Source organism: Labeo rohita, chromosome 17 (genome assembly GCF_022985175.1).
Source record: "Labeo rohita strain BAU-BD-2019 chromosome 17, IGBB_LRoh.1.0, whole genome shotgun sequence".
In the NCBI taxonomy this organism is placed as follows: domain Eukaryota; kingdom Metazoa; phylum Chordata; class Actinopteri; order Cypriniformes; family Cyprinidae; genus Labeo; species Labeo rohita.
Genome location: NC_066885.1, coordinates 4,258,827 through 4,285,325, shown reverse-complemented (window position 1 = coordinate 4,285,325; position 26,499 = coordinate 4,258,827). Strand labels below are relative to the sequence as shown.

Below are 26,499 nucleotides of genomic sequence, written 5' to 3'. Positions count from 1 at the left end.
ACAAATCAGGTGGTTAACGATATCTAGGAACAACACTGTGGTTTATTACAAAGGATGCTGGTTTAAACTGACAAATACCAACTGTCATGAGCAGGTGCTAACATTTTGTAACTGTAAGGAATATTTTACCCCCAAAAGTTACTCAGCCTCAGCACATATAAGATGTAGATGAGTTTGGAGTAATGTAGCATTACATCCTTTGCAGTGAATGAATGCCGTCAGAATTAGAGTCTAAACAGCTGATAAAAACATCACAATAATTCAAAAGTAATCCACACCACTCCAGTCCATCCATTAACATCTTATAAAGCGAAAAGCTGCGTGTTTGTAAGAAACAAATCCATCATTAAGGTGTTTTTTGTCATAATCCATAATAACGTTTCCTCCAGTGAAAAAGTCCATCTCCATCTTGCATCAAAATCCTCCCACATATTTGTTTAGAACAGTTTTGGCTTATTAACAGTGCTTGATTTGTGCATATTTCTCACCTGGAGAGACACAATACAGTGGATTATAGATTATTTTACACTAAAACATGTTGAGACATCTGGATTTGTTTCTTACAAACACGTAGCTTTTGGTTTCTCAAGACGTTAATTGATGGACTGGAGTGGTGTGGACTACTTGTGGATTATTGTAAAGTTTTTATCAGCTGTTTGGACTCTCACTCTGACGGCACCCATTCACTCCAAAGGATCCATTGGTGAGCAAGTGATGCAATGCTACAGTTCTCCAAATCTGTTCTGATGAAGAAACAAACTCTTATACATCTTGGATGACCTGAAGACTACATTTCAAGCATTTCATTTCTGGGTGAAGTATTCCTTGAACCTCTTTTTTTTCCTTAAATGTCCAGATGAACTGGATGACATGATGAAATAGTGTGGACTTCACTTTACAATCACACAAATTAGATGAAAGCTTTGTGCTTTTAAAACATCCTTTGCAGAGGAACCCTTAAAACTTGTTTAAATATAAATAAAAGCGAATGCATAAAAAACTGTACAGGCATATAAACATTACACACTTTCAGTTCAGTCTCTTTAGGTAATGTCCGTACCTAACACACATCTCACTCCTCCTCCGTTTCTCTTTCTGGATCCTGAAGCTGGTGGATCGTAATATGAGAACTTTTAGGCAGATGGCTGAAAGATAATGCAAAGAAACATTAATGTTTATTAGCAAAAACATTATAGAAGACTGTGTTTCGGATAGAAAATGTTGTCATTATGGGACTAATACGGTTTGGTTTACAATTATGCATTTGATTAACTAATGTCTGCAAACTAATTAACTAAGCACTAACTCAGCAAGTCATTAAGAAACCTCCTTTAGGGTTTGTGGTCTACAAACCGTTCGCATTTCCTGCCTAAATAAACGTGAATATGAGGACAGGAGAAGCTGATCATGAAATAACAATTTTACTTTGAGAAACATCTGGCATCTCACACAAACACATTATAACTTTTGTTTTACTGAATTTATGCAGATTTGCATAAAAAAGGTAATCTACAATATGTGTCCAGATTACAGTAATGAAAATCTGAGGATAAATTACAGTATCTTATTTAATTATCACATTGCGAACACAGTAATGGTCTTAAAATGGGCATCTTACATTTTTTTTTTAAGTTTTTTTTGTATGATGATATTTCTATAGAAGTTCTCATTTTATACACCAATGATTTGTACATGTCTTAAACTGTCTTCAATGCCCCTAGTAAAAAAGACAATACATTTAAAAAGCATTTATTTTGTACTATGTATAGTTGAAGTCTATTAACATGTTTACTGACATATCGCTTGAGACTTACTGATATAATGCACAATGCACATTTCTTAATATTAAGCCTAAAATATGTTTTAATGTGACTTGATGAGGACTGTATGATAAATAATTAAATGCAAAATATTTAAAGTGCCTAGAGTATACTTGCAATAGTCCCACTTTAGCACAATCAAATATATTTCAGTCTATCTTTTGCACTACATCCACACAATTAAAGTGCAAAACTAGTTGTTCTAATTTAGCAAACTTTAAATATACCAGTTTAGTATACTAAAAGTACAGTTACAGGGTATTTTTATTAAGTACCTAATATGCAAATATTCTTTTAAAATATAAAATTAAACATATATATATTTTTTGCTTTGGTGTGAAATATCGCCTTGTAAAACACAATTTAAAATACAACTGAAGTATATTTAAAATCCATTGACATTTATTTACATATCACTTAAGACTTACTGATATGAAATTATACTTAAACTTTATTTGATTACTTCTTTATTGCACAATGCACAATTCTTATTATTATGCCTAAATGTGTTTTAAATATCATTATTAATGATTGTATGATGTCTGTACAAAATCAGTCTTTAAATGCAAGATATTAATACACCTGAAATATACTTGCAATAGTTCCACAATCAAATATACTTAAGGATATCTTTAGTTGGACCAAAGTACTACTTTTGCACAATGCATTAAGCACAAAATTAGTTGTTCCCATTCAACAAAATAGTGCAGTATACCAAAAGTACAATTGCAGGGTATGTAAATGCATTTGTAGTATGTTAGCACAAAATAAATGTATTACCTTGTGGACTGAGGGGTGATGAAGATGAACTGTCGCAGATGTTGACGTTCTGAAAGTGCCACGAGCATGTTCATTGAAATGCTGCGATTGTGCATGTCCTTAAAAAAGACAAAAGATATTATTAAACATGTGAAATACTTATGTCTGACACATCACATGTCCTCAGTACTGTGTGATTACATAGGCAAGAGTACGTACCATGTAGACATCAAACTCATCCAGGCACCGGAAGGGCGACTCAGTAATTTCCCAGAGTGCCAGAATGAAGCAGACAGTGGAGAAGGAGCGTTCGCCTCCCGAGAGGGAACGCATGTCATTGACATTGTTTTTTTCCTGACCGGGGGGGCTTCACCTGAGCAAAAACATACAGTTTACAAAGTAACATACATCACAAAAGAATCAAGGATGTTGTCTATCTACTTTAACACTAGCTATACATTAGAATCATGAAAAAAAAATGGTCATAATTTACAGAAAAAATTAAAAATAATCAGAAATGTTTATTGAGCATGTGAAGGCTGGAGTAATGAGGCTGAAAATTCAGCTTTGCACCTCAGAAATAAAATACATTCTAAAGCTAGAAAACAGGTATTTTAAATTGTAATATGTCACAATATTACTAATTTAAATAAATGCAGCCTTCACTCATCTGATTCAGTGAAAGATTTTAGCAATTCAAGCAATATGGCCAAGCGTAACTTACTGAAATGGACAGGGTTTCATTGATATGATCAAACATCATAGAGCCACAGCAGTTCAGCTGCATCATGAAGTTGTTGAAGTACAGCTTGCACCTCACAGAAAGTGACCTGAAAACACAATTCAAAACAAACACCGTTCAAGCCCTAAACTTAGAGGGCAGAAGTGGCAATTTTTTAAGGAGAGACATAGGCTCCAACTGTGACTTAACAGGGTTATGCTAAGTAAATTACCGTCGCAATGATTTGTATCTGTCCTGGCGGTCAATCATGATGTTGTCGAGACGATCAATAAACTTCCTGAGATCCCTCAGCTGGCTGGATTTGTTCTTGTAATTACTGTAGGCCTCAGCGTACTCTCTGGAAAAATACATTCATCAGTAGTTCATTTTCAGCTCTAAGACAAAAATATGCTTCTTAATTCTCCAAGAATGCTACTTCCAATGTATAAACTAATAACATTAAAAAAAGAGCTAGGAGTTCTCTGAAAATAGAATAAAATATAATTAAAAAGTAATGAAAAAATAAAAATGAGGTATCAGTCAAAACTATTTTCTTAAAAATAAAATATAAAATCAAAAAATTAAATGAAAATAAAAGTATATATAATAACTGACAATAAAATAAAATTAAATTAAATAAAAAATTAAATAAAATAAAATCTGAGCTATGAGTCAAAATTATTTCCTGTGGAAATGCACTTTACAAATTTGCGTCAGTGGAGCATTATTCATATCAAATCCGGAAAAAAAAAAAAAAAAAAAAAATGTAACCACTGCTGTGCATACCGAATAACTTGTTCCTTGTCACCATGGCTGCTCTCTTCTAAACTGATTTTTTGTCGGAGGCGTGTGATTTCGGTGTCGATACTTCTGGGACTCTGATTTACCTGCTGTCGCACAGGACAGATCTCTTTGGCTTTGGCTTCACAGTCCTACAAAAGCCATTTACAAACAATGAATATTTCACCATACTGCTGTCTGGATAAAAACAACATGCACATTTTCTTAGAGCAGGGAATTTTAGATATTTTATCACATGATATAAAAAGCATGACGGAGTGATTACCTGCATTTCTTCCTCTCTACATGACAGCTCATCTTTCATGGCCTGAATATTAGCCTGGTGATCCTCGAGTTTCTTCTCCAAGATCTTCAAGGTTTGATCAAGTTTATTGCACTCGGCCTCTGCCTTATCTTGCTCCTCCTATTCAAGACAAATCCAAATTGCATTTGTTGCATTTGTATACTGATCGGTCATCGCTTCAATCGCTGACTCTCACCCACCTTCAGCTGTTCTGTCTCATCTAAAAGCTGCTCCATCTTGTTTTTCACATCTTTATATTTCTGATTTATATTCATAAGCACTTTCTCGTGTTTCTTTAACTCATTTTGAGCCTTTCACATTTCTCCTCTCCGATTCGATCTTCTGCTCATTCTCTTGTGCATCTTCTTCCTGTACATTTGACAAATCGCCTATTATTCTGTGTTACAAAACAATAAAGTCAATGTTTTTGCCTGGTAACATTGATAGAAACCTCACCAGGGAGCTGATGTCTTCAGCCTGCGCCTCTTCAATGTTCTCAAGTTCTGTTATGGAAGCTTTAACCTTATTTATACTTTCCTGAAAAAGAAGAATTAAAGCCACCATCAACCATGCTGATATGTTTGGACACAAAAATCAACTCACGTGAAAAGGAGTGGACGTGGATGGCATAACGGTGTAGCCTGTGCAGTTCAATACCTGATTCTTTTTGCAGGCCATGATGACACTACGCAGCTTCTCCTCCATGAACTGAATGTCTTCCTTCACGGAGCTCAAGTGAAGCTGGAACCGTGAAAGCTGAGCCTGGATGTTCTCCAGCTCTGACTCAACTTGTCTGTAAATCAGAAAGACAAACACATATTCAAGCATGATTTGCCTCTGACCTGCCTATCTGCCTTAAAGATTGGGTTAGTCATGAAAAAAGTAGGTTCAAAAGTTTGCATTAACTATTAACACTGTGGTATGAACAAAATGCTTAACTTGCCTGAGTTACAATCAGAGACAAATTATTTGATAATAGAGTATTATACAGTATTAGTAAGGATTACACTTGCCGTATTTCTGCTTCTGGGTCTCCACCAAGATATTGGACCACTACTTCATGTTCAGGTGTGTAATAGCGATTGGTGTAGATCTGATCACCATCTGCAGTGAAGGCCTCACGGCAATTCCTCGGGGGTCTCGAACCCTGCATGACTTTTCTTGCACGAGCTTTCTCCTGTTTTAAAACAAAAACAGTGCAAAAGTACATAGTTTATATAGATATAATATATATACACTACCAGTCAAAAGTTTTTGAACAGTAAGATTTTTAATGTTTTTTCAAGAAGTCTCTTCTGCTCACCAAGCCTATATTTATGGGATGCAAAGTACAGCAAAAAACAGTAACATGATAAAATATTTTTACTATTTAAAAGAACTGTTTTCTATTTGAATATATTTTAAAATGTAATTTATTCCTGTGATTAAAGCTACATTTTCAGCATCATTACTCCAGTCTTCAGTGTCACAAGATCCTTCAGAATTATTTCTAATATGCTCATTTGCTGTTCAAGAAACATTTATCATTATTATTATTATTATCAATATTTAAAACAGTTGAGTCATTTTTTGAGGATTCTTTGATGAATAGAAAGATTCAAAGATCAGCATTTATCTGAAATAAAAAGCTTTTGTAACATTATACACTATACCAGTCAAAAACTTGGAAAGAAATTATAGAAATTAATACTTTTATTTAGCAAGGATGCTTTAAATTGATCAAAAGTGATGATAAAGACATTTATAATGTTAGCTTTCTGTTTCAGATAAATGCTGTTCTTCTGAACTTTCTATTTATCAAAGAAACCTGAAAATATTCTACTCAGCTGTTTTTAACATAATAATAATAATAAATATTTTTTGAGCAGCAAATCATAATATTAGAATGATTTCTGAAGAACCGTGTGACTGGAGTAATAATGCTAAAAATTCTGCTTTAAAATCACAGGAATAAATGATATTTTAAAATATATTAAAACAGAAAACTGTTATTTTAAATAGTAAAAATATTTCAACATTTTACCATTTTTGCTGTTCTTTAGATCAAATAAATGCAGGCTTGTTGAGCCTAATATATAAAATATGTATATAATTTTTATACATCAAATTTCTTTAAGAATTCATTTTTTAAATTTTTTTAAAAATATTTTTTATTCACACACAAGACTAAACTGATTAAATGTAAAAGTCTTTTATGTAGACTTTTGAATCCCACTGGGTATCTATTATATATTCTAAGATTGCAATGAAAAAAATGCATGCTTTTGTTTATAAACAACTTACTTTAATAATCAGAATGGTCTCAATGCCTCTCATGTCAATGAGGCAGTTTGTTATCACCGGGTTCTCGATATTGAGGCAGTCCAGCACAGATGGAAACTCAGGATGATGGACTCCCCTGACAAGTACACATAGAAACGTCATATTTACAGTAGCTACATAAGACCTCTGATTCCATTTCTGGACACAAATATTGCTTACCGGCCTTGCAGGTTATAAACACTGTCCGTGAATGGACACACGATTATCTGAGGCCTGCTGCCTTTGGGGAAGTATGACGACATCAGTCCTTGCAGGACTTTTTCGTCCCTGTAATTGTCACAGCAAAAGGTTTTCATGAATCCTTTTAAGCAACTCTCCACAGCTACGGCTAAACCGGGATCCTTTAGGCTGATGCATGCACCTGGTGATGAATAAAAAACCTAGTGTCGTTTTGGGTTTGTAAAGATTGAGAGTTTTTTTTGGAAGATACGAAATGCTTCTCACCTATTGGTCCCACAGGTTTCTTGATGAAACGTCCCTGAGCGAAGGCTTTGTTGATAGACTCCAATAATTCTGGCATGTGATCGCCAAACCGTCTCAGTCTGTTAGATCTGCTGGCCATTAGCTGCTTTTTTCTTTTCAGTTTAGACTCCAGAGAGACCTGAATGTTCTTTTCCTCTATGCTAAAAAATAAAAAATAATGTAATTTATCTTTAAAGGGATCATATCAGACATTTGTGCACAAAAATCTTTATCACATTTTACTCATTTTACTTTTACAGTTTTAAAGTACAGAAAAGTTGGTTTTGCAACTGTTTTCTTAATACAAAATATTATTTTAAAGGGGTCATCGGATGCCCATTTTCCACAAGTTGATATGATTCTTTAGGGTCTTAATGAAAAGTCTATACTATACTTTGCTTAAAAATTCTCAATGGTTGTGTAAAACAACACCCTTTTTACCTTGTCAAAATGAGCTCTGCAAAAATCACCCCATTCTGAGGGATCGTTCCTTTAAATGCAAATGAGCTCTGCTCACCCCGCCCATCTCTTCTCTCTGTGGAGTGACGAGCTGCTCTGAGAGATTGTTAACTTTAGCTGCATTTAGCACGTTTAGCCGCTAAACTTGCTAACTAGCATGTTATTAGGAAAGGTGATTGCAGAGATTCATTAAAAACCCTTATAAACCCTCACTTCTGCTGTAGATAAAGCTGGATCACGAATGATTTGCGCAAACACAGACACATTTATGTAGATCGGAAGGCGCATTCCCTTCATAAACAAACGTAATCGACTGCATTTTCAGCGGCTCAGATGTCGGGAGTAAATGACGACCACTATGGTTATTATTTCATCCAGCAACACAACACCTTAATCGCTCAATCGGAGATATTCTTGTCTAACTTACATTGCTGCTCCGGTATCAAAACAATGGAGGTCGGACTGTTACAGCTGATTTAGGGCGGGTCTGAGGTAAGACGCTCATGTCAATCAACTATCGTGGGAGCGCCCTCTGTCGGTGTGACGCCACACCAACAGGCATCTGAGAATGGGTCAATTTGAAAAAGGGGATATTATTTTTACAGATTAATTAAAAAACACTGCATGGATTTGTATCATTATAGGGTAGATTTGTACATACACTGCCAACACACATTAATGTTCAAACAAAGTGAACTTAGCATCCCATGACCCCTTTAAGACAAAGGAAAAATCATGACAACAAATAATAAGCTTTTTTCATATTTTAGCTGCATTTCAAGACTCAAAGCCTTGTGTTTATGGCAAAGCAGGTCTGAATGTGCCTTGTGTCCTTCTGCTTTCCTGTCTTTCTCTTCACTGTCCAGTCAAGCGTCATAAAAAATAAAGTTGCCAGACTTTACCTCAGTTTATCATATTCCTCTCTTCCTTTAAGCAGAGCTTGTTGTTTGTCCTTAATCTCTTGATTTAGAGCGCTGGACTCTTTCTCAAGCTTTTCCAGCTGCTTTTTGAAGGCGGATATTTTTTTTAGATGCTGTGCTTGCTCAGTCTCATGGCTTCTTCTGCTATTGCTAAAAACGTGACATTGACAGCATTGCCAAATTAGTCAGTTACTTTAACTACATGTTCCAACAGAGAAATGTGTAATTAGAACACAGCATGACATTAAATAATTTATCAACATGAACAGCCTAAAATTAGAGGTGTTCCCTCAACAAATAGACTCACCCATGACTTATTTTCTGAATTCGCTCCTGAAGAAGGCATTGCTCCTTTTCTAACTGTTTCAATTTATTCTCAGCGCGGAAGTAAACCACCTGAAAAACTGGCACTATAAAAATCTATACAAACTCTTTAAAAATCAACAAGGCCCTGTTTATAAACTTAAAGCAGTAGTTCACCCAGAAATTTAATTTTTTGCAATCATTTACTCTCTCAGGAATTTCCAAACCCATATGATTTTCCTCCTTCCATGCAGCACAAAATGACTTCTTATTGCCCTTTTCCATTCAAAGATTGCAAATAACCAGAGCTGACAAATAATCTGCATACAATTTGTCATTTTTAAATTCGTCATTATTTAAAATATTATTAATTGAGAAAGTTGTATCATCCTTTTTTGTGCAGATTTGTTGTCCTTTGCTGGAGCTTGAGAGCTTCTGGTTGTTTAATGCTCTCACTGCATGGAAAAGAGGAGCACAAACGCTCTTCAAAAGCCTCTTTTTGTATTACACAGAAGAACGACTGGGTGAAATAGTTCTTTAAGAATAACAAAATACTTCAAATAGGCAAATGTTGCTCACATGTAAACACTGAATGCTCATCCAAACTGGAGAGACGCACGTCCTCATTTATAATAAATGCAGGTAATACATAGCTTCAGATATTAAAGTACACATGTGAACACGTGTCTTCAAAAACTCAGGTTCAGTAACAGAAAGAGAAAACAAAAGCATCTCACCTCCTGATTTTTCTGTGCTTTCGTTTTGACTTTAATTTCTTCCTTCATTTTACGGCTCTCCTCTTTCAAACTCTCCTCTTCTTCTCTAAGCATGGAAAGCTTCTTCTGAATGTCCTGCTTTCTTTTTTCAGCAGCGGTAACTTTGGTCTTAAAAGCAAAAAGAACATTTTTTTTCCATTCAAATGCCTACTAATGTTACATCTGGACAACACAGTTCACCTAGTGATATTTAACTGGTACTAAAAACTATTAATGACACTGTTAAAAACATCCCTGTAATAATTACATTTTTAAGTTTTAAATTTTTTAATTATTTTTTTTTAAGTTTTTGAAAGATGTCTGCTTGTCCAAATCAGCATATTAGAATGATTTCTGAAGGATCATGTGACACTGAAGACTGGGTAATGATGCTGAAAATTCAGCTTTGCATCACAGTAATAAATTCTATTTTAAAATATATTTAAATATAAAACAGTTCTTTTAAATGTTAATAATATTTCATAATATTACAGTTGTTTTTGTATTTTTGAATAAATGCAGCTTTGGAGAGCATAAGAGACTTCAAAAACATTAAAAATTCTTAATTACTACAACTTTTTGACTAGTAGTAAGTAAATAAAAGCATAGTTCTGCCAATAAAAGTCCACATCAATAAAGCTGATCACACAAACCTGACAGAGCTGCAGCTTTTCCTCATTTTTACAGTTAGACTCTTCTTTTTCAATTTGTTCCATCAGCTGTTCAACTTGCGTCTCCTTCTCTCTCACCTACAACCAACAAACAGAGACACTGCTCTCTAACACAAGCAACTTTTCACACTTCTGTAATAAGCACCAAAATAACGTACCAAACACCACGCCATCTTCTTTTTCAGGTCCTCTAGAGACTGTCTCATGTTGTCGAGTGACGACAGGCGTTCATATCTTTCTTTCTTTCGTAAAAACAGCTGCCTAAGATCTTTAAGACACTAAAAATATAAAGATATAAAAATATAAATGTGACCACCCAAGTAAAAAAAAGTAATAGATTTAAAAAGCATTTATTTTATACGTATAGTTCGTCTATTAAACTTTAAATATACCAGTTTAGTACACTAGAAGTACAATTGTGGGGTATTTATTTTAAGTACATAATATGTAAATGTATTTATAGTATATTTAGGATAAAATAAATGTATTTTAAACACATTTTGGTATATTTGTTTCTCACTAGGGCAGTCAGGTTAGTGGTGATTGCCTGTGCAAAACATGCGTTATGAGAAATACTATAAGAATGGTATATATGAATTATATAACATGAATTATATGAAATATGAATTCACAAATCACCTCCTCTTGTCTTTCCACCTGTTCGCGAGTCACGGCTTTAGTCTGTTTGATGTGAATGTAGTCTCTTTTCATTTGCTCCAGAAGAGTTGCTTTCATGAAAAACTAAGAAAAGAAAATAGAGTGAAAACAGTTAGCCGAACCACACTGATTAAGTTATTGAAGGCATAGATGAAAAATAAATCACCTTGTACTTGTCTGCTTCACTTTTTGAATGCAGGAACTGTTTGCTCATTTCTTGATTGAGGATTGAAACGGGATTGTCAACCTGTGATATGGAATTAAGAGAAATAAACTGATTACAGCTTTGTGTGGTTTGCTTTATACAACATCGGTATTAAAACATATCAATAACTAAAAAATCATATATATATATTTTTTTTAAATATATATTATATCACTTATTTTCACCAAAATACCTGGATGCCAAAATGATCCAGTATAGCAGTTAACTCTTCCTTCTTTGTGGAAATGACATTGCCTAAAAATAAAGCAAATTTGAATATATATGAGGAAGTCCTATTTCTGATATTATCTCTGAACTGGGAGGAAGTCATGATGTTACCAGTTTTATTCTTGATTTTACAAGTCCTGCAACCGTCGCTTGTGATCCGATGCTCTATGCAAATGCTGTCTCCATAGACGTCACCTTTATAGGGGTCATTTCCTCTGTTTTTTAATTTCACTTTAATATCTGCAAAACTGTAAACAAAATCTTTAGTGCTTGCAATAAAAATCTTTTCTTATAAAAAGATTTTTTTTTTTCTTCTAAAACATACAAACCTTTCCCCATATTTCACAAAGCCCTTCAGAGATGTTCCTCTGTTGGTAGTGGTTGCTTTTCCACCAAGACCCACTATAAGAGCTGTCAGAATGGCACTTTTCCCAGCTTAGAGTGGCATAAAAAATACACGCATGAGAAAAGAAAAACGTTTTTTGAGTAATGATCCAAAATGAAAATACACTGTTAATACTTTTCACACTACTTGTTTTATTTTAGTGGTTCTCAACTTAGGCTGCAGGACCTAGTGCTAAAAATAAAATTAGAAAATGTAAAAGTGCACCATTAAACTAACCCTTTTTTTTTTTAATAAATACTTTTATTTTTTATTAACGTAAAGTATTAACTTATGCTGCGTTTATACTTGGCTTTAAGATGCGACCTGTATGCGGATGTTGTAAACCAACTTCCGTTCGGAATGTTATCCGTTCAGAGTGTCCTAGTCCGGAGGTAGACGAGGATGCATTGTGATTGGATCTCAGTGTAATGTAAACTCAATCCAGCCATCGTGTCTGCATCCCAGGTCGATGTCATGCAAAACCCCGCCCTTCTTTCTTGTATTTTTAGAAGACAGATGGAGGAAAGTACCTGAAATTTGCAGAGCCACTCATTCTCTCTACTGGATTTTTCCCCACCACAGCTGACAAAAACAAAACAAAAAAAAACCTGACTGCTTCTGGTCGACTTTTCACCGGGGCCATCCTCTGCAGACTTATTTAAATGTTGTGCAGGAAAAAAAGATCGGATCAGTTATCCAGATAGAGAAGTCAGTTGCCAAGTGTAAACGCGTCGTGTCCTGATTGACTGATCTCTGTAATCGCATGTTAATGCCAAGTGTAAACACAGCCTTTGACCCATCATTTATTGCAAGCATTTCACAAATTTTAGATTTAATGATGTTCTGTTTGCTTTTCCTTCACTATCCACTTAAACAACAGCCACTTTTGTGTTGGCATCAATTTGACACACACTCAGTCTTCAAACTGCTTGAAATACTGGTTAAACTATTTATTTCTTCATGAAATTTTGTGAGTATTTTTCTTTTGGAGTCATGAACATGCATGTAAAAGTCCCACACATATATGTGCTTATGTGCTGTATGAATTTGCCCACTGACCCCCACTTTTCCATGCAATTTGCTAAATAAAAATTTTAACTTTAAAGAGTTAGCAAAAAAAAAAAAAACCTTGTCAAACACTAAAATAGAAATAGATGAGAAATGAAACACTTAAGAACTAGTTAAAACTTGAAATTGTGACTCATCTTCTGAATCATAAAAGGGAAATTTACAGTTTATTTATCTAGTTGAGTTTCAATGTCAACAAATATGTTCAAAGTTGTTTTCTGTTGTTAGTTTTTTGGATGTCACTGAAAAGCAGTGTGGAAAAACAAGCACTTTTTTTTTAAATGCCTTCAAGTGTTTCCAAATTTGAGTTTGACTGGTAGTGTAAATCATGCATATTTAAAAAAACTAATAGTTAATATAAAAAAATCTGACAGTGCTTACTTCCATTGTTCCCAACAATGAAGTTTACATTTGGCCCAAATCTGAAAGGTCCGAGCAAATGGTGGCTCATAAAGTTCCTCAAAGTGATACTTTCTATCACGCCGATGTCTCCCACACTCTGGAACAGCATAAGACAAATGTTATTTGAATCAGAACTTTCACTATAACATTTTGCAATGTCATATGTTCTGTTCAGGAAATCACCAAACTGACCGAAGCAGAGAGTGAGTGATCTTGCTGCACTTCATCCTCCTCATCAACCTCCTCTTCATGCTGAACATGTGTTTTACCATCGGTCCTAGGTGTCTTAGATGGTTTTACAACATTGTGGACACTCGACTTCCTTTTATTCATGGCAGAAAGATGCCCAGCCTAGAAGAAAGGAGCACAGAAACACATCAGCATGCATCTGGAAGCAATCCTATGTGCTGTCAAACATAGTATATATGTTTAACTTGGGTATTAATTCTGCACAGTATTAATAAGTACTATATTTAAAGCAAGAAAGTTCATATTTGATGTCACACACTATTCTGAAATGTCACTGAAATGCATTAATAAACACAGATGCCGCATCACAAAGAGGAACAATAGATGCGCTTGCGAACATGCCAAGAGCTACGCTGACATAACTCAACTGACAAGGATGAGCAGGTGTACAGATAATTTAAGAGTATATTAAAACCGCATACGGACACACGATTTAACAGCGCATAAGTTGTATTACATTAGTCATGTATATAATTGTAAACGTTACTTACCCATTCCTCTACATCCGAAAAGTGAATGTCTAATTGAGGACTTCCTGGTTGACAGACAGCGCGCAGTTTCAACAAACTCCACCCTCCGAATATGACTGTAAAACATCAGAGCACCAGTGCTCATTTATGATCAATAAATATGTTTATAAACATTGTTTTTAATCGCAAATTACTTCATTACCTCAAATGTGACCTTGGACCACAAAACCAGTCATAACGGTCTTTTTTTTTGTAATTGTAATCTTCTTTTGTAAAGACATCATCTGAAAGCTGAATAAATAAGATTTCCATTGATGTATGGTTTGTTAAGATAGGATCATATTTAGCCAAAATACAACGATTTGAATAAAATATAGAGAAAATCGCCTTTAAAGTAGTTCAAATGAAGTTCTTAGCATATTACTAAAATTAAGTTTTTATATATTCAGGGTAGGAAATTTACAAAATATCTTCATGGAACATGATCTTTACTTAATATCCTAATGATTTTGGCACAAAAGAAAAATCGATCATTTTGATCCATACAATGTACAGATACTTTTTACAAATACTTTTTAAGACTGGTTTTGTGGTCCAGGATTACATATTTTTTGCTGAAATATCATTTTAGTACTTTACAGTCACAAGTGGATTTTCTACAAACAGTGTAAACGCTTTTTCTCTGATGATTATTAATTTTTGATCCATGACAGTTGTGGCTAATAAGATGTTACCACAGTTTTTTTTCACTGTAGTAACTTTTTTGTATGGGTTTATTCTAATTAGTTAATTCAGAAGCAAATTAATTAGTTTTTAAACAAGATCATACATACTAAATCATACCGTTTAAAAGACAACATGCGTCAAGGAGCGGGACTGTTGTTTGTTTTCTAGTTTTGAAACAAACTTACAAACAGGGTTGCCAGGGTTTCACAACAAAACCCTCCACATTGCTACATGGGGTAAAATACACGTTTTTTGGCGGGGTTCCCCTGGTAAAATTCACATTCCATGGGATAAATATAACGTTTGTGGGGTCGCTTCAACCCGCGGACATTAAAAAACAACCCGCGGCAACAGTGTTAAAATAGCCCAATTCTGTGGAAAACCGAGGACTTGGCAACACGTTCCTCACGTGACCCAAGCTCTTAATTGACGTCGACGTGATTGGTTAGTTAACGTCCAGTGGCGTTTGTATTTCTTTGAATTTTTACGCGCTGTAAAATCAGTCTTTCATGGCATTCGTGTGTTTGATGGGGAGAAATTTATGTTGGTAAGTTTTCGTTGACGAATTCATCGTTTGTTAGGAGCGGGAGGACAGCAGCTAAACTAGTAATTTTAACGCTGAACTTATTTGTAGTCGTGGTTTTTGCGATGGCAGGTCCAGACATGTGGCTTCTCTCTATGTACCAATGTTGCCAACTAATTTTCAGGGAAAGTTGTTAAAGGCAAGACAGTTAGTTGCTAAATTATGTTGTGATGTTGTCATTTCGCGACGACATCATTATGTAATAATAATCACTCAAAATCTCTGCAAAAACATGATTTTGAATATGATTTGAAATGTTAAGTTGGATTTGTTAGTAATAAAAATATATGTATGTTGTTATTATTATTATTTTGTTGTTGTTATTAATTATTTAGTTATTTTTTAAATACAACATTGAATTATTATTGAATATTTACACATTTTTGAACAATTACATTTTATGTATTTTCTTATTAACTAGTAAAACTACACATTCTGACCAATGATATTTACTAGTACCTTTTCCATTTTATACATATTTTTTTTAACTGATCAACAAGTGCAGGTACAAACTATAACAAAGCATTATCATAAATGAACAATTGCGACTAGCAACTTAAATCCTGTGTACTGCTAGACACGTTTGATTTCTTTTTTTGTGTAATTGAGAAGGAAAATGTATGCCTTTTTATCATTTGAGTCACATTTGCTAAAAGTTGCCAAATTGGCAAATTTTAAAAATGGATATATTTGTTGCTTGGTGCGTTTTAAAGAAAAAGTTGCTAAGGTAGTCTGAAAAGTTGCTAAATCTAGCAACAAAACTGCTAGGTTGGCAACACTGCTTATGTACAGTTTGTGCTTTGACTTTTTCCATTTTTTTCCCCCTTTGGTTTGTAAATTTAGCTAGATCCTGTATTGCTATTTTACTGCTTAGTAATGCTTATTTATATCTGCATGTGTTATCAACAGGTTGACTAACATTTGATTTATTATTAGGTTTTTGTTTTATATTAGCATCTTAGGGTACTATAAAGGAATCATTTAATGCAGTGAGTGTTTTTAAGGATTAATTAATTCAAAAATTGTCATTATTTACTGTACTTGACCTCATGTCCAAGCCCAGTTGCTTTTATCTGTGACTCTGGACCACAAAACCAGTCATAAGGGATTTATACATCATCTGAAAGCAGTGGTGTATAGTTTGTTCGGATAGGACAATATTTGGCTGAGACACAGCAAGGGTGGAATTTGAGGGTGCAAAAAAAAATCAAAATACTAAGAAATGGTTCTTTAAAATTGACCAAATTAAGTTTTTAGCAATGCATTTTACTAATTCAATTTTGATACATTTACAGTAGAAAATGTACAAAGTATCTTAATGTAACATGCTCTTTACTTAAAATCCTAAAGATTTTTGGCATAAAAGAGAAATGGATAAGTTTGACCCATACAATGTAGTGTTGCCCGTTGCTACAAATATACCTGTGCTATTTATGACTAGTTTTGTGGTCACGTATGTTGTTATTTTTCGATTGAACACAGTATTAAAATGTCTTTCTATGCAGCTCTTTCCATACGTTGACAGTGTAAGTGGTCATTAAAGAAAAAAACTATAATTTTGAGCCATACAATGTATATTTGTACTACTTATGACTGGTTTTGAGGTCCAGGGTCACATATTTGCTTTTATAACCTTCAACTGATCCTTTTTTGGTGGGAAACATTAAATGCTGTGTAGAACTTTTTTATTTTCAATAAAATACACAAAATAAGACTTTTGTTTTACATGAATGTTGATTATTTTAATAATACATTAATCATTAAAACATCATTGCTTGCAGGCTTTTATGGGAAAGAAACCCAAGTGAAGATGGTTTCATTTGAAGAGTAACGGCTTAAGTAAAATAGTTTAAAACTTCTGGATAAACTGTTGTTTTAGTAATCTGTGTAATTTTCTCTCTTTCTTTAGATTCTCCCCATTTCTGCTGTTTATCCATTTTGAGAGACCAGATTCTCAACCAAGATGTGTTCAGCTCCTGGTTTGCCAGAAGTTGGTTCCAGTGCGACTGTTCATATCACAAAAGTCAATTTAAACCCACAAACTGTCTTAGTAGAATTTGGAGGGAGTTTAAATCATGGACAAGAAAGCAGGGAAGCATATCAACAACTTAAAGACATTGAAGTCCCTAGGAAGCGACAGCATACTTTTGAAGGCAAACCTGGAGAAGTTTGCTTAGTATATGAAGACAGAACTTGGCACAGAGCAAGAATACTTTCAAAATCTGAACATGAATACAAGGTGTTCCTAATTGATGATGGTAAATTGCTTTGGGCCTCAAGCGAGGTTTTGACAAAATGTCCACGCAACCTTTGTAGTCTTCCTTCCAAAGTTGAGCTTTGCGTACTGGCCAATATGTCACCTCTGTGTCTTGAGAGCGCATGGTCTGTGGCTGCATCAAAGTTCATCAGATCTTTGTGTGGAAAAGATATTTCTGGGTGTGTTCAAGATGTGATAATGCCTTCCAGAATCATCATTCTTGACATTCCAAGCGTATCCAAACAAATGTATGAACTTGGATTTGCTAGAAAGATGCCTAACGAAGACTTTAAAAGCCTTGTAATGCACTCACTGCATTTGCCAAGAAGAAACCCTTCCATACAGCTTGACCTTGTGACTACAAATGGTCAAAAAGAGCATCCCAGTGACCCTGACAAGTTGCATCAATACTTGTATCCTGAGTTGTTACCTGGAACAGTTGAGATCGTAACTGTGACACAAGTTATTCATCCATTGAAAATCTATTGCAAATTACGTGTCTTTTCACAAGAGCTCAAGAAATTAGGTGATCAGCTCCATGAATACTATGAAGATTCGTTCTCTGCTCAGATGCCAATGCTGCTGTATGACGGATCTCCATGTGCAACCAAAGGAAGTGATGGCAAGTGGTATCGATCTGTACTGCAGCAGAACAATGTCTCTGATGTTGTCAAGGTCTTTCATATTGATTACGGAATTGGAGATTTTGTTAAACTCTGCAATATCAGACCTTTATCTGGAAGGTTCTTCAAATTGCCAGTTGTCACCTATGCCTGCTCTCTACATGGTGTCATTGACAAAGGCATGGGATGGAGGACAGAACAGATAGATTATCTGAAATCTGTTGTACTGGATCAAGTCCTCGTTGGAAAATTTGAGCGTCACAGTGAGAACGAGGGTGTCTATTATATAACGCTCTATGGAAATGACAATGTCAATGTGAATGACACTTTCGGCCACAGAGAACAGTGTTTATCAACGACTGAGAGGAACTGTGGTGACCAAACTCTTGAGACTCTAAACAAAGTGGCACACAAAAACATGTATGAGACTGTACGTTCTCTGGATTCAACTGCTTTGACCGAGTGCTCCGATTCTCTTGATGTCGTCACTGTAGCCAGACCTTCCAAAACTGGAAAAAACCTAGAACCTGCAGCTCCACCTTTTCAGAGTGAAACCTATGTTGTTTCACCACCCAAAACTGAAGTGGGTGCAAAGGAAAAGGTTCGAATAACCTGTGTCCAAAGTGTAAACCAGTTCTATGGCCATTTTGCACAGAATAGTGATACGGTTAGAAAAATGACCAAAGATATTCAACAACTGTGCCGCAAGCCATTACAAGCAAAGTTTTCACTGTACCCTAAGATGATGTGCCTTGCTAAATACGCAGATGGGCTGTGGCACAGAGGTCAAATTGAATTGATGCATCCGAAAATACTTGTCCAATTTGTAGACTATGGTGACCTGGTGGTTTTGGATAAATCTGATATCCTGCCACTGCCTCCGAAAGCCAGTGCAATTGTATCCATTCCCATTCAGGCTGTTCAGTTTGAACTTTTCAGCGTAACACTACCTAAGCCATGTGAGCTTAATAAGTGGTTCAAAAACTACGCTACAGACTGCATGTTCACTGTAATTGTGAAGCAGATTTCTTCAGGCAAACTATCAGTGGAGATGTATGATGAGAAAACAAACCTCAACTTAAAAATTAAAGAGCAGTGGAACCAAACGACCAAAAGAAAAGGGTCTAACGTCGGCAAAGGAAGAGAAAAGGCTCGTACGTTCAATAAATCATCAGAAGCCGTGGAGTCAAGAGGTGTGAGAGACAATTTCAGCAACTCCCAAGTCCCAAAACCAGTTGTTCAAGGCACATTGGAACAGAACGTCCAGACTATGACTAGTCACACAACTGGACACAATAGAGCTAGGCCTAATGTTTTACAGCAGCAAGTGCCGTGCCATTATCCAAAGCTCACCGATCTTCCTTCTCGAGCCTTGGAAGCAGGATATGGCTCGGACATCTATGTTTCACATTGTAATAGTCCGTCAAATTTCTTTGTACAATTGGCAAGTGATGAAGATGAAATATTTTCCATTCTCGACAAACTTAATTCTGCTCCGTTAAGTGACACACCAGTCGAACTAGACCTGTTGCAGTCAGGTGACCTAGTAGTAGCTGAATATCCTGTTGATGGGGCCTGGTATCGTGCTGTTGTTCAAAACAAGAAAAAAGGCATGGTGCAAGTGCAGTTTATTGACTTTGGCAATGAGGCAACACTCCTGCCCCTTAAAATAAGGCAACTTGGCAAGCAGTTCCTCAGCACCCCCAGATTCAGTATTCATTGCACACTTGAGGATGGTAGAAGAGGAAAAAGAGACTGGACCCAGGAAGAGATAACGACTTTCAAAAAAGCAGCGGGTGAAAATGGTGAGAAGAAAATTCAATGCAAATTCACCCGAGAGGTCGGATCTGCCTGGATTGTCAATTTAGATCTCAAGGACTGGGCTTTGTCTGATGCTGCTTTCAAATCAGGTGCTCATACTGAAGATACCCAGTCGTTGGCATTCAAGGAACCAGCTGTAACTCAAGGAAAAATTGTAGACGCATACGCGTCATCTATCGTTGGACCAAATTACTTCTGGTGCCAGTTCAAAAACTCAGAGGAACTTGATCAAATCTCCCTGCTTGCACAAGAAATTGGAAACTCTAGTCAAACAAAACCAATTCAGACAGATCAGTTACGCCAAGGACCATGCCTGGCACTCTTTTCCGACCAGCTGTGGTACCGTGCGCAGGTTATCAACACACATTCTAAAACAGTCTCTGTTCTTTTTATTGATTATGGAAATGAGTCTGACATTGACGTGGACTTCGTTAAATCCCTGCCTACCAAGCTCCTGGAAAGCCCACCGCAAGCATTTCTTTGTCAGTTAGATGCTTTGGGGTCCATAGATGGCACTTGGAGCGATGCTGCAGCTGACAAGTTCTTTGAGCTTCTAGTGGATGAACCTTTAAAAGTGACCATTCAGAATAGGGTAATGTCCTCTGACCTTCCAAACTGTCCTCAGTATAACGTCCTTGTTGAATGTAATGGTCTTGTTGTTAATGATGTCATGAAAGATTACTGGTGTGGCCCCAAACCTCAAGTTTGCAGTGAAGTGACAGAGGACGCTAAAACAAAACCCAGTGCAAGTAAAGACAGTTTTGGAGTAACAAGCTTTGAAACAGTTCAGAAAGATAACGCTCCCAAGCTTAACTCAAATAGCGGAGCATCAAATGATGTTAAATCTGACCTTCGTAGCTTTGACCCTCAGGTTTCTCAGAACGAATTAGTTGCAGCCGAGATCCAAGAACAAAGCCTTACATACACAACATTGACCGCAGAGCTATCAGGGCAGTGTTTACCTCAAGCTGTAGATCTTCCTTCACGTATGATAGAACCAGGTAAGGTGTCTGAAGTGTATGTTTCGCACATCAACAGCCTGACAAGTTTTTTTGTTCAACTGGTGGGAGATGAGAACACGTTATTCTCCCTCACCGAGCTATTGAATTCCCATCAGCCTTCTGAGAAAGATGATATCCATGCGTCCAGTGTTCAGCAAGGAAGTTTAGTGAAGGCCATGTTTTCTGAAGATGATTCTTGGTATCGTGCTGTCGTGAAGGACCCCACTGAAAATGGCACAATTCAGGTAGAGTTCATAGATTTCGGAAATGAGGCAACAGTTTCTCTCCTTAAAATTCGCAGACTGGATGAGCAGCTACTGTCATACCCGAGGTTTAGCATTCACTGCAGCTGCAGTCTAGATGATCGATTCAAGGCACAGAAGGGAATGAAGGAGCAGATGTTTCTCTTCAAAAAAATATTCGGTGAACCTGGTGAGAACACGCTGTCTTGCAAGTTTATCAAAGAAGATGGCATCACTTGGGAGGTTAAAATGACCCCCAGTGGCAGCACATCTGATTCAAGTGAGAAATGGGATAGTTTAAACTTGAATGCATCACCGGTAGCATCGGAACATGTGAAGGAGACATTCCAGCCGCTCTTCAAGAAACCAGATGTCTCTTTGGGACAGACAGTTGAAGCCTTTGCATCATGCATTGTTGGACCAGATTACTTCTGGTGCCAGTTTTCAAATTCTGAAATACTTGACCAAATCACCCTTGTTGCCCAAGAATATGGAGACTCTAGTGAGACACAGCCGATTAAGCTAGATAATTTGGATCCTGGAAGCCCGTGCCTGGCTAGTTTCTGTGACGATCAGATGTGGTATCGTGCGCAGGTTATTAATAAAGGCACAAACACTGTATCTGTCCTTTTTGTTGACTTCGGAAATGAGTCTGAAACCAGTGAAGGCTCTGTTAAGGCACTCCCTTGTGACTTGCTGGAAAGTCCACCTCAAGCTTTTCTGTCTCGCTTGGAAGAGTTTGATCCTTCCAAGGGATCTTGGGACAGTGCAGCTACTGATAACTTCTACGAGCTCTTAGTGGATAAACCTCTGAAAGTGACTGTGCGGTGCATCGACACTACAACGGACCCTAACAGGCCTCCATATTCTGTTAAAGTTGAGTCTCCACAATGTCTTGTAAATGAGCTCATGATGAAGTTTTGGAGCGGTTCTGCACAAAATGCTCAGAATTCTTCAGAGGTGATTGAATCCTGTGAAAAATCCATTGCATCAAAATCTAATCTGCTTGTTTCAGAGAATAAAACAAGTGTGAGTCTTTCAGTCTCTACAGAGGATGTGCACACAATTGAACCTCAGACTGAACCATTAGAAGTAAAAGGTGACTTGCATGAAAACAAGATGGATGATCCACTTGATGGAGCAGATGTGATTGCTGCTATAACAAATTCTGATGTCACTGCTGATGATACCACAAGAATTAATTCAGATTTAGAAATCCACAAAGTCTGTCGTGAATCTGACGATGGAGTTCCTGTTGTATCAGCTGAACAAATGCTGCTGCACACAGAGGAAAGTAGAAAAGGTATAGAAGATGGAAGATCTGAAAATGGTTTGTATGCATTTCTGTATCTTCTTATTCTTCATATGGGATTGAATTATTTATTCAAAAAGTTGATAATTAGTCACAGGCTTATTTTGCTTACTTTATAACACTTATTCGTTTTTCAGCTGACAACCTGATGACGACAAGTGGAAATACAGATTGGGTGGCTGGTTTAGAAAATCCAAAGTTACCCATGGTATTTGCTGCTTTGTTTTTGCTTTTTTTTTTTTTTTTTTTTTTTTTTTGGTATGTAGGTTATGTTTAAAAATCTTTTGAAGTAATAACTGTATTTCTTTTTTGTTACTTTGTAGGTTTGCACTGAAGATTCATGTGACTCTGTTAAGTGCATCTTCAAATAAACAGAATTTTAAACTTTATTTATTGTGAAAAGTTATAATTCATTTTTCATGGGGAAAATGAATGCAAACTGACAAATATTTGTTTCAAATGGACGACTCAACCTTTGAAAGATTAGAGATTTTATTTGCCATGTTGCTTGTCTTTTTAAAACACAAAGCTTGTCTGATTGCATAGTGTTAGGTTTTGTTCATACCCCAGTAATATTTGTAATCCTTGATGATATTTTTTTTTTTTTTTTTTTTTTTTTTTTTTGATGATTGTACAGAAAGTACAAGTGTTTATGACCACACTCGTGCCCTACCTTCACTCAGATGTTTGTTATATGGTTTACACGTGCAATGGAATGTTGTTGTTTTTTTTTTTTCCTCCTTATTTTAAAAAAATATATATAGTGTGCATTCATTTTTCTTCATCTTGATATGTTTGAATAATTGTTGGAATAAAACCTGTTCATAGAATTGAGTTTGTGTTGCTGTGGTTGATTAAAAAATTTACAATGTGAAAAACTTTTAATTAAATAAGTTAAATAGAAAGTTCCCATACTTTTTCGCTAACACTGCATGTTTTTAAAGTGTTTTCCTTCCACATTTTTCTTCTAATACTAAATACACTACCAGTCAAAAGATATTTAATTAATTTATTTTTTTTTAGGAATTCTCTTCTGCTCACCAAGCCTGTGTTTATTTGATCCAAATACAGCAAGAGCAGTAATATTGAAAAATACTGCTATGAAGCTTTTAAAAAGCTTTTGTAATATTATACACAATACCATTTTTAAATAGAAATGATAGAAATTAATACTTTTATTTAGCAAGGATGCTTTAAATTGGTCAAAAGTGATGATAAACATTAATAATGTTACACAAGATTTCTGTTTCAGATAAATGCTGTTCTTCTGAAATTCTTTATCAGAAAAACCTGAAGAAATTCTACTTGGCTGTTTTCAACATCATAATAAACGTTTTTTGAGCAGCAACTCACTCAAGTCATGTGACTGGAGTTATAATGCTAGAAATTTAGCTTTAAAATCACATGAATAATTTAGATTTTAAATATATTCAAATAGCAGTTATTTTCAATAGTAAAAATATTTCAAAATTGTATTGTTACTATAATTTGGATCAAATAAATGCAGGCTTGGTGAGCAGAAGAGACTTTAAAATATTAAAAACCGTACAAAAACTTTTGACTGGTAGTGTAATTGCTTTTTTCCCCACTTATGACTGCTGTAATTTGCTGAATTTCAATGAAAGCACTACAGTAAGCAAGCTGAAAACTATATGCAACCATAATGTTGAAAGCATTAATAACGTAAACAATGTAAACCAAGTGAATCTTTAGAATCAGTGTGTGTCTTTTATAATTACTGTAACAGACGTCATTGTTTATTATTTCTTAGTGTAGTGTCACCGGTTGAGACATACAGTATAAAGTTCTTTCTCAAGGGGGCGCACGGTGGCTCAAAATCTTTCAGGGAGCGGCATTCATATCTCATGGCCGTTTTATTTTATTGTCTTAACTAAATCACCTGTATATTACAAAGAATAATAGTTTAAATCTATAAATTCAGCGGAGCGGTAACTGACACGCAAATGTAAATACGTATTTGTCACAAGTGGCTGTGATTGGTCCATAATGAACTGCGTTGAGAAAAGTACCACGTGTTACGTGACAACGCTGATTGCATGCTGCTTCAGTTATTCTACTGTATTGCGAAATTATAGACATTTAGACATTAAAATTGAAAATATATAGTGAATATTTATACGATAGAATAATAATTATTTAGATGTTTATTTATTACGTTTTTTCTAAAAACAGCTATCGCGTTGCTGTGGTAACAAGTCTTCAATGACGTTGAAGCGAGAACAGCAACACAGATCGAGTAAACCGAATTACACAGTTTGACGGTTGTAAACAGTTTTAATGTTACCGACTGAAAAAAGATGACAGAGTTGCATCAGGCAGCAGCTGCTGGAGATTATGATCTAGTGGAACAAATTGTGAAAAAAAATTCGTGTGACCCTAATCAGAAAGACTTAGACTGGAACAAGAAGACCCCGCTGCACTGGGCAGCATCCAAAGGCAGGTTATAGTCTCCTTTAGGGACCAAAAAGTGCTGTTCTATTAAAAATGTATAAAAAACAATCTTTCTTATAATTGAATAGTTTATTACAAATGGAAATTCAACAGACTAGTGATATGAAAGTCTTATCGTAACTTGTTGATGTGTGATGCTAACGCCATATTTGAGCCAGTCATAATTTATTCTGAAAGCTAAATAAGCTTTCCATTAATGTATGGTTTGTTAGGATAGGACAATATTTGGCCAAGATACAACTGTTTGAAAATCTGGATTCTGTGGGTGCAAAAAACAAACAAAATATTGAGAAAATTGCCTTAAGTTGTCCAAATAAAGTTCTTAGCAATGCGTATTACTAATCAAAAATTAAGTTTTGATATATATGGTAGGAAATTTACAAAATATCTTCATGGAACATGATCTTTACTTAATCTCCTAGTGATTTTTGGCATAAAAGAAAAATCAATCATTTGACCCATACAGTGTATTGCTGGCTGTTACTATGAATATAGCTGTGCTACTTATGACTTTGTGGTCCAGGGTCACAAATGTTAGTTAGTATTTATTTAATTTTATTTTTATAGTATGGGTGAATTGAATCACCAAAGGTCAGCAGCAAAGACATTGATTTATATTCATTTTGAGAAAATACTCTGTTTTTGTGCAAGTGAGATTCAAAATTTAGTCTAAAAGTACTGTCACAATTATATTTACACTGTGCACACAAACAGCTCTGCAGTTACACCTGATTTCTCTCAACATGGCAACATGAGAGCTGTCAGTCAATAAACGGGAAAACAAAGTAACTGGCGTTACTTATTTGGAAAAGTAACTTCGATATTTTCTTGTCAATTAAAAAGTAATGTGTTTATTTACTAGTTACTTAAAAAAAATGATCTGATTAACTCGTTTTACTTGCAATGCGTCACCCCCAACACTGTCTATTACCAATGGAAATTCAACAGACTAGTAGTGTGAAAGTCTTGTAACTTCATGTTGATGTGTGATGATAACACCAGGCAATCTCTGATCTTGTTTAAGGCCAAACAGAAGTGGTTCGGATACTGATTGAAAATGGAGCAAGGGCTTGTTTGAGGACGGACAATGGATGGACGGCTGCACATTTTGCAGCGGAGTCTGGAAAACTAGCAGTACTACGACTCCTTCATTCCCTCCATGCACCTGTAGACAAGGAGGATTCCTCTGGCGATAAACCTGTCAGGATTGCTGAAATCTATGGACATGAAGATTGTGTTCGTTTTCTTGAAAAGTATGATGAATCTGTTGTTTGGTTGTGAAATAATCAGTTTTTATTGGTTAGGCTTGAGTCTATACACTGTTTCCTGGCATTTTCTGATGCTGTTTAGTCAAAGAAGTTACAAGATGTTCAATAACGTGGTGTTCTCTGTACTTTCAGGGCCGAGGCTGAGAGCAGAAACTACAGGCAAAAGGCAAAGTTAAATGGGCTGCCCTTAGATGACACTGATGAAGAATGGGAACAAGAAAGAAAAGAAGCCAAAAATACAAGACATTAAAAAG

At 35.6% G+C, this 26,499-nt stretch overlaps 3 protein-coding genes across 4 annotated transcripts in view; 2 read left to right on the top strand and 1 right to left on the bottom strand.

Moving 5' to 3' along the window:
- Positions 1-22: 22 nt before the first annotated feature.
- On the bottom strand, positions 23-16,300 carry smc6 (structural maintenance of chromosomes 6). Its single transcript, XM_051133252.1, is given in 30 exon segments — positions 23-1,145; positions 2,601-2,698; positions 2,799-2,946; positions 3,290-3,409; positions 3,533-3,658; positions 4,087-4,232; positions 4,367-4,504; positions 4,585-4,696; positions 4,698-4,753; positions 4,841-4,921; positions 5,042-5,177; positions 5,398-5,561; positions 6,668-6,782; positions 6,866-7,067; positions 7,151-7,329; positions 8,530-8,697; positions 8,855-8,943; positions 9,588-9,734; positions 10,259-10,354; positions 10,435-10,554; positions 10,916-11,017; positions 11,100-11,180; positions 11,332-11,393; positions 11,478-11,614; positions 11,696-11,801; positions 13,201-13,318; positions 13,414-13,572; positions 13,962-14,056; positions 14,784-14,830; positions 16,296-16,300. Coding segments are annotated over 30 exon segments (3,426 nt in total). The 3' UTR covers positions 23-1,072.
- Positions 15,121-22,894, top strand: LOC127179235 (tudor domain-containing 6). The gene is made up of 4 exons (XM_051132527.1): positions 15,121-15,213; positions 17,159-22,523; positions 22,643-22,713; positions 22,829-22,894. The coding sequence occupies exons 2-4, from the start codon at positions 17,213-17,215 to the stop codon at positions 22,874-22,876; spliced, it is 5,430 nt and encodes a 1,809-aa protein (XP_050988484.1). The 5' UTR covers positions 15,121-15,213; positions 17,159-17,212; the 3' UTR covers positions 22,877-22,894.
- Positions 22,895-24,744: 1,850 nt separating this feature from the next.
- LOC127179746 (ankyrin repeat domain-containing protein 66) overlaps positions 24,745-26,499 on the top strand; it is a 31,681-nt gene continuing 29,926 nt past the window's right edge. For both annotated transcript variants that reach the window (XM_051133450.1, XM_051133451.1), the window contains exons 1-3: positions 24,745-24,962; positions 26,002-26,230; positions 26,378-26,498. In XM_051133450.1, coding sequence (XP_050989407.1) covers positions 24,824-24,962; positions 26,002-26,230; positions 26,378-26,495 — 486 coding nt within the window. In that variant the 5' untranslated portion in view covers positions 24,745-24,823 and the 3' untranslated portion in view covers positions 26,496-26,498. The remainder of the gene's footprint in view (positions 24,963-26,001; positions 26,231-26,377; position 26,499) is intronic.

What these genes read in the sequence shown, in the direction of transcription:
- LOC127179235 (XM_051132527.1), top strand. Translation starts at nt 17,213, where the DNA reads ATGTGTTCAGCTCCTGGTTTGCCAGAAGTTGGTTCCAGTGCGACTGTT. An exon ending in AGATGGAAGATCTGAAAATG is followed by an intron (nt 22,524 to 22,642) that starts GTTTGTATGCAT and finishes TTCGTTTTTCAG; the next exon opens with CTGACAACCTGATGACGACA. An exon ending in AAAATCCAAAGTTACCCATG is followed by an intron (nt 22,714 to 22,828) that starts GTATTTGCTGCT and finishes GTTACTTTGTAG; the next exon opens with GTTTGCACTGAAGATTCATG.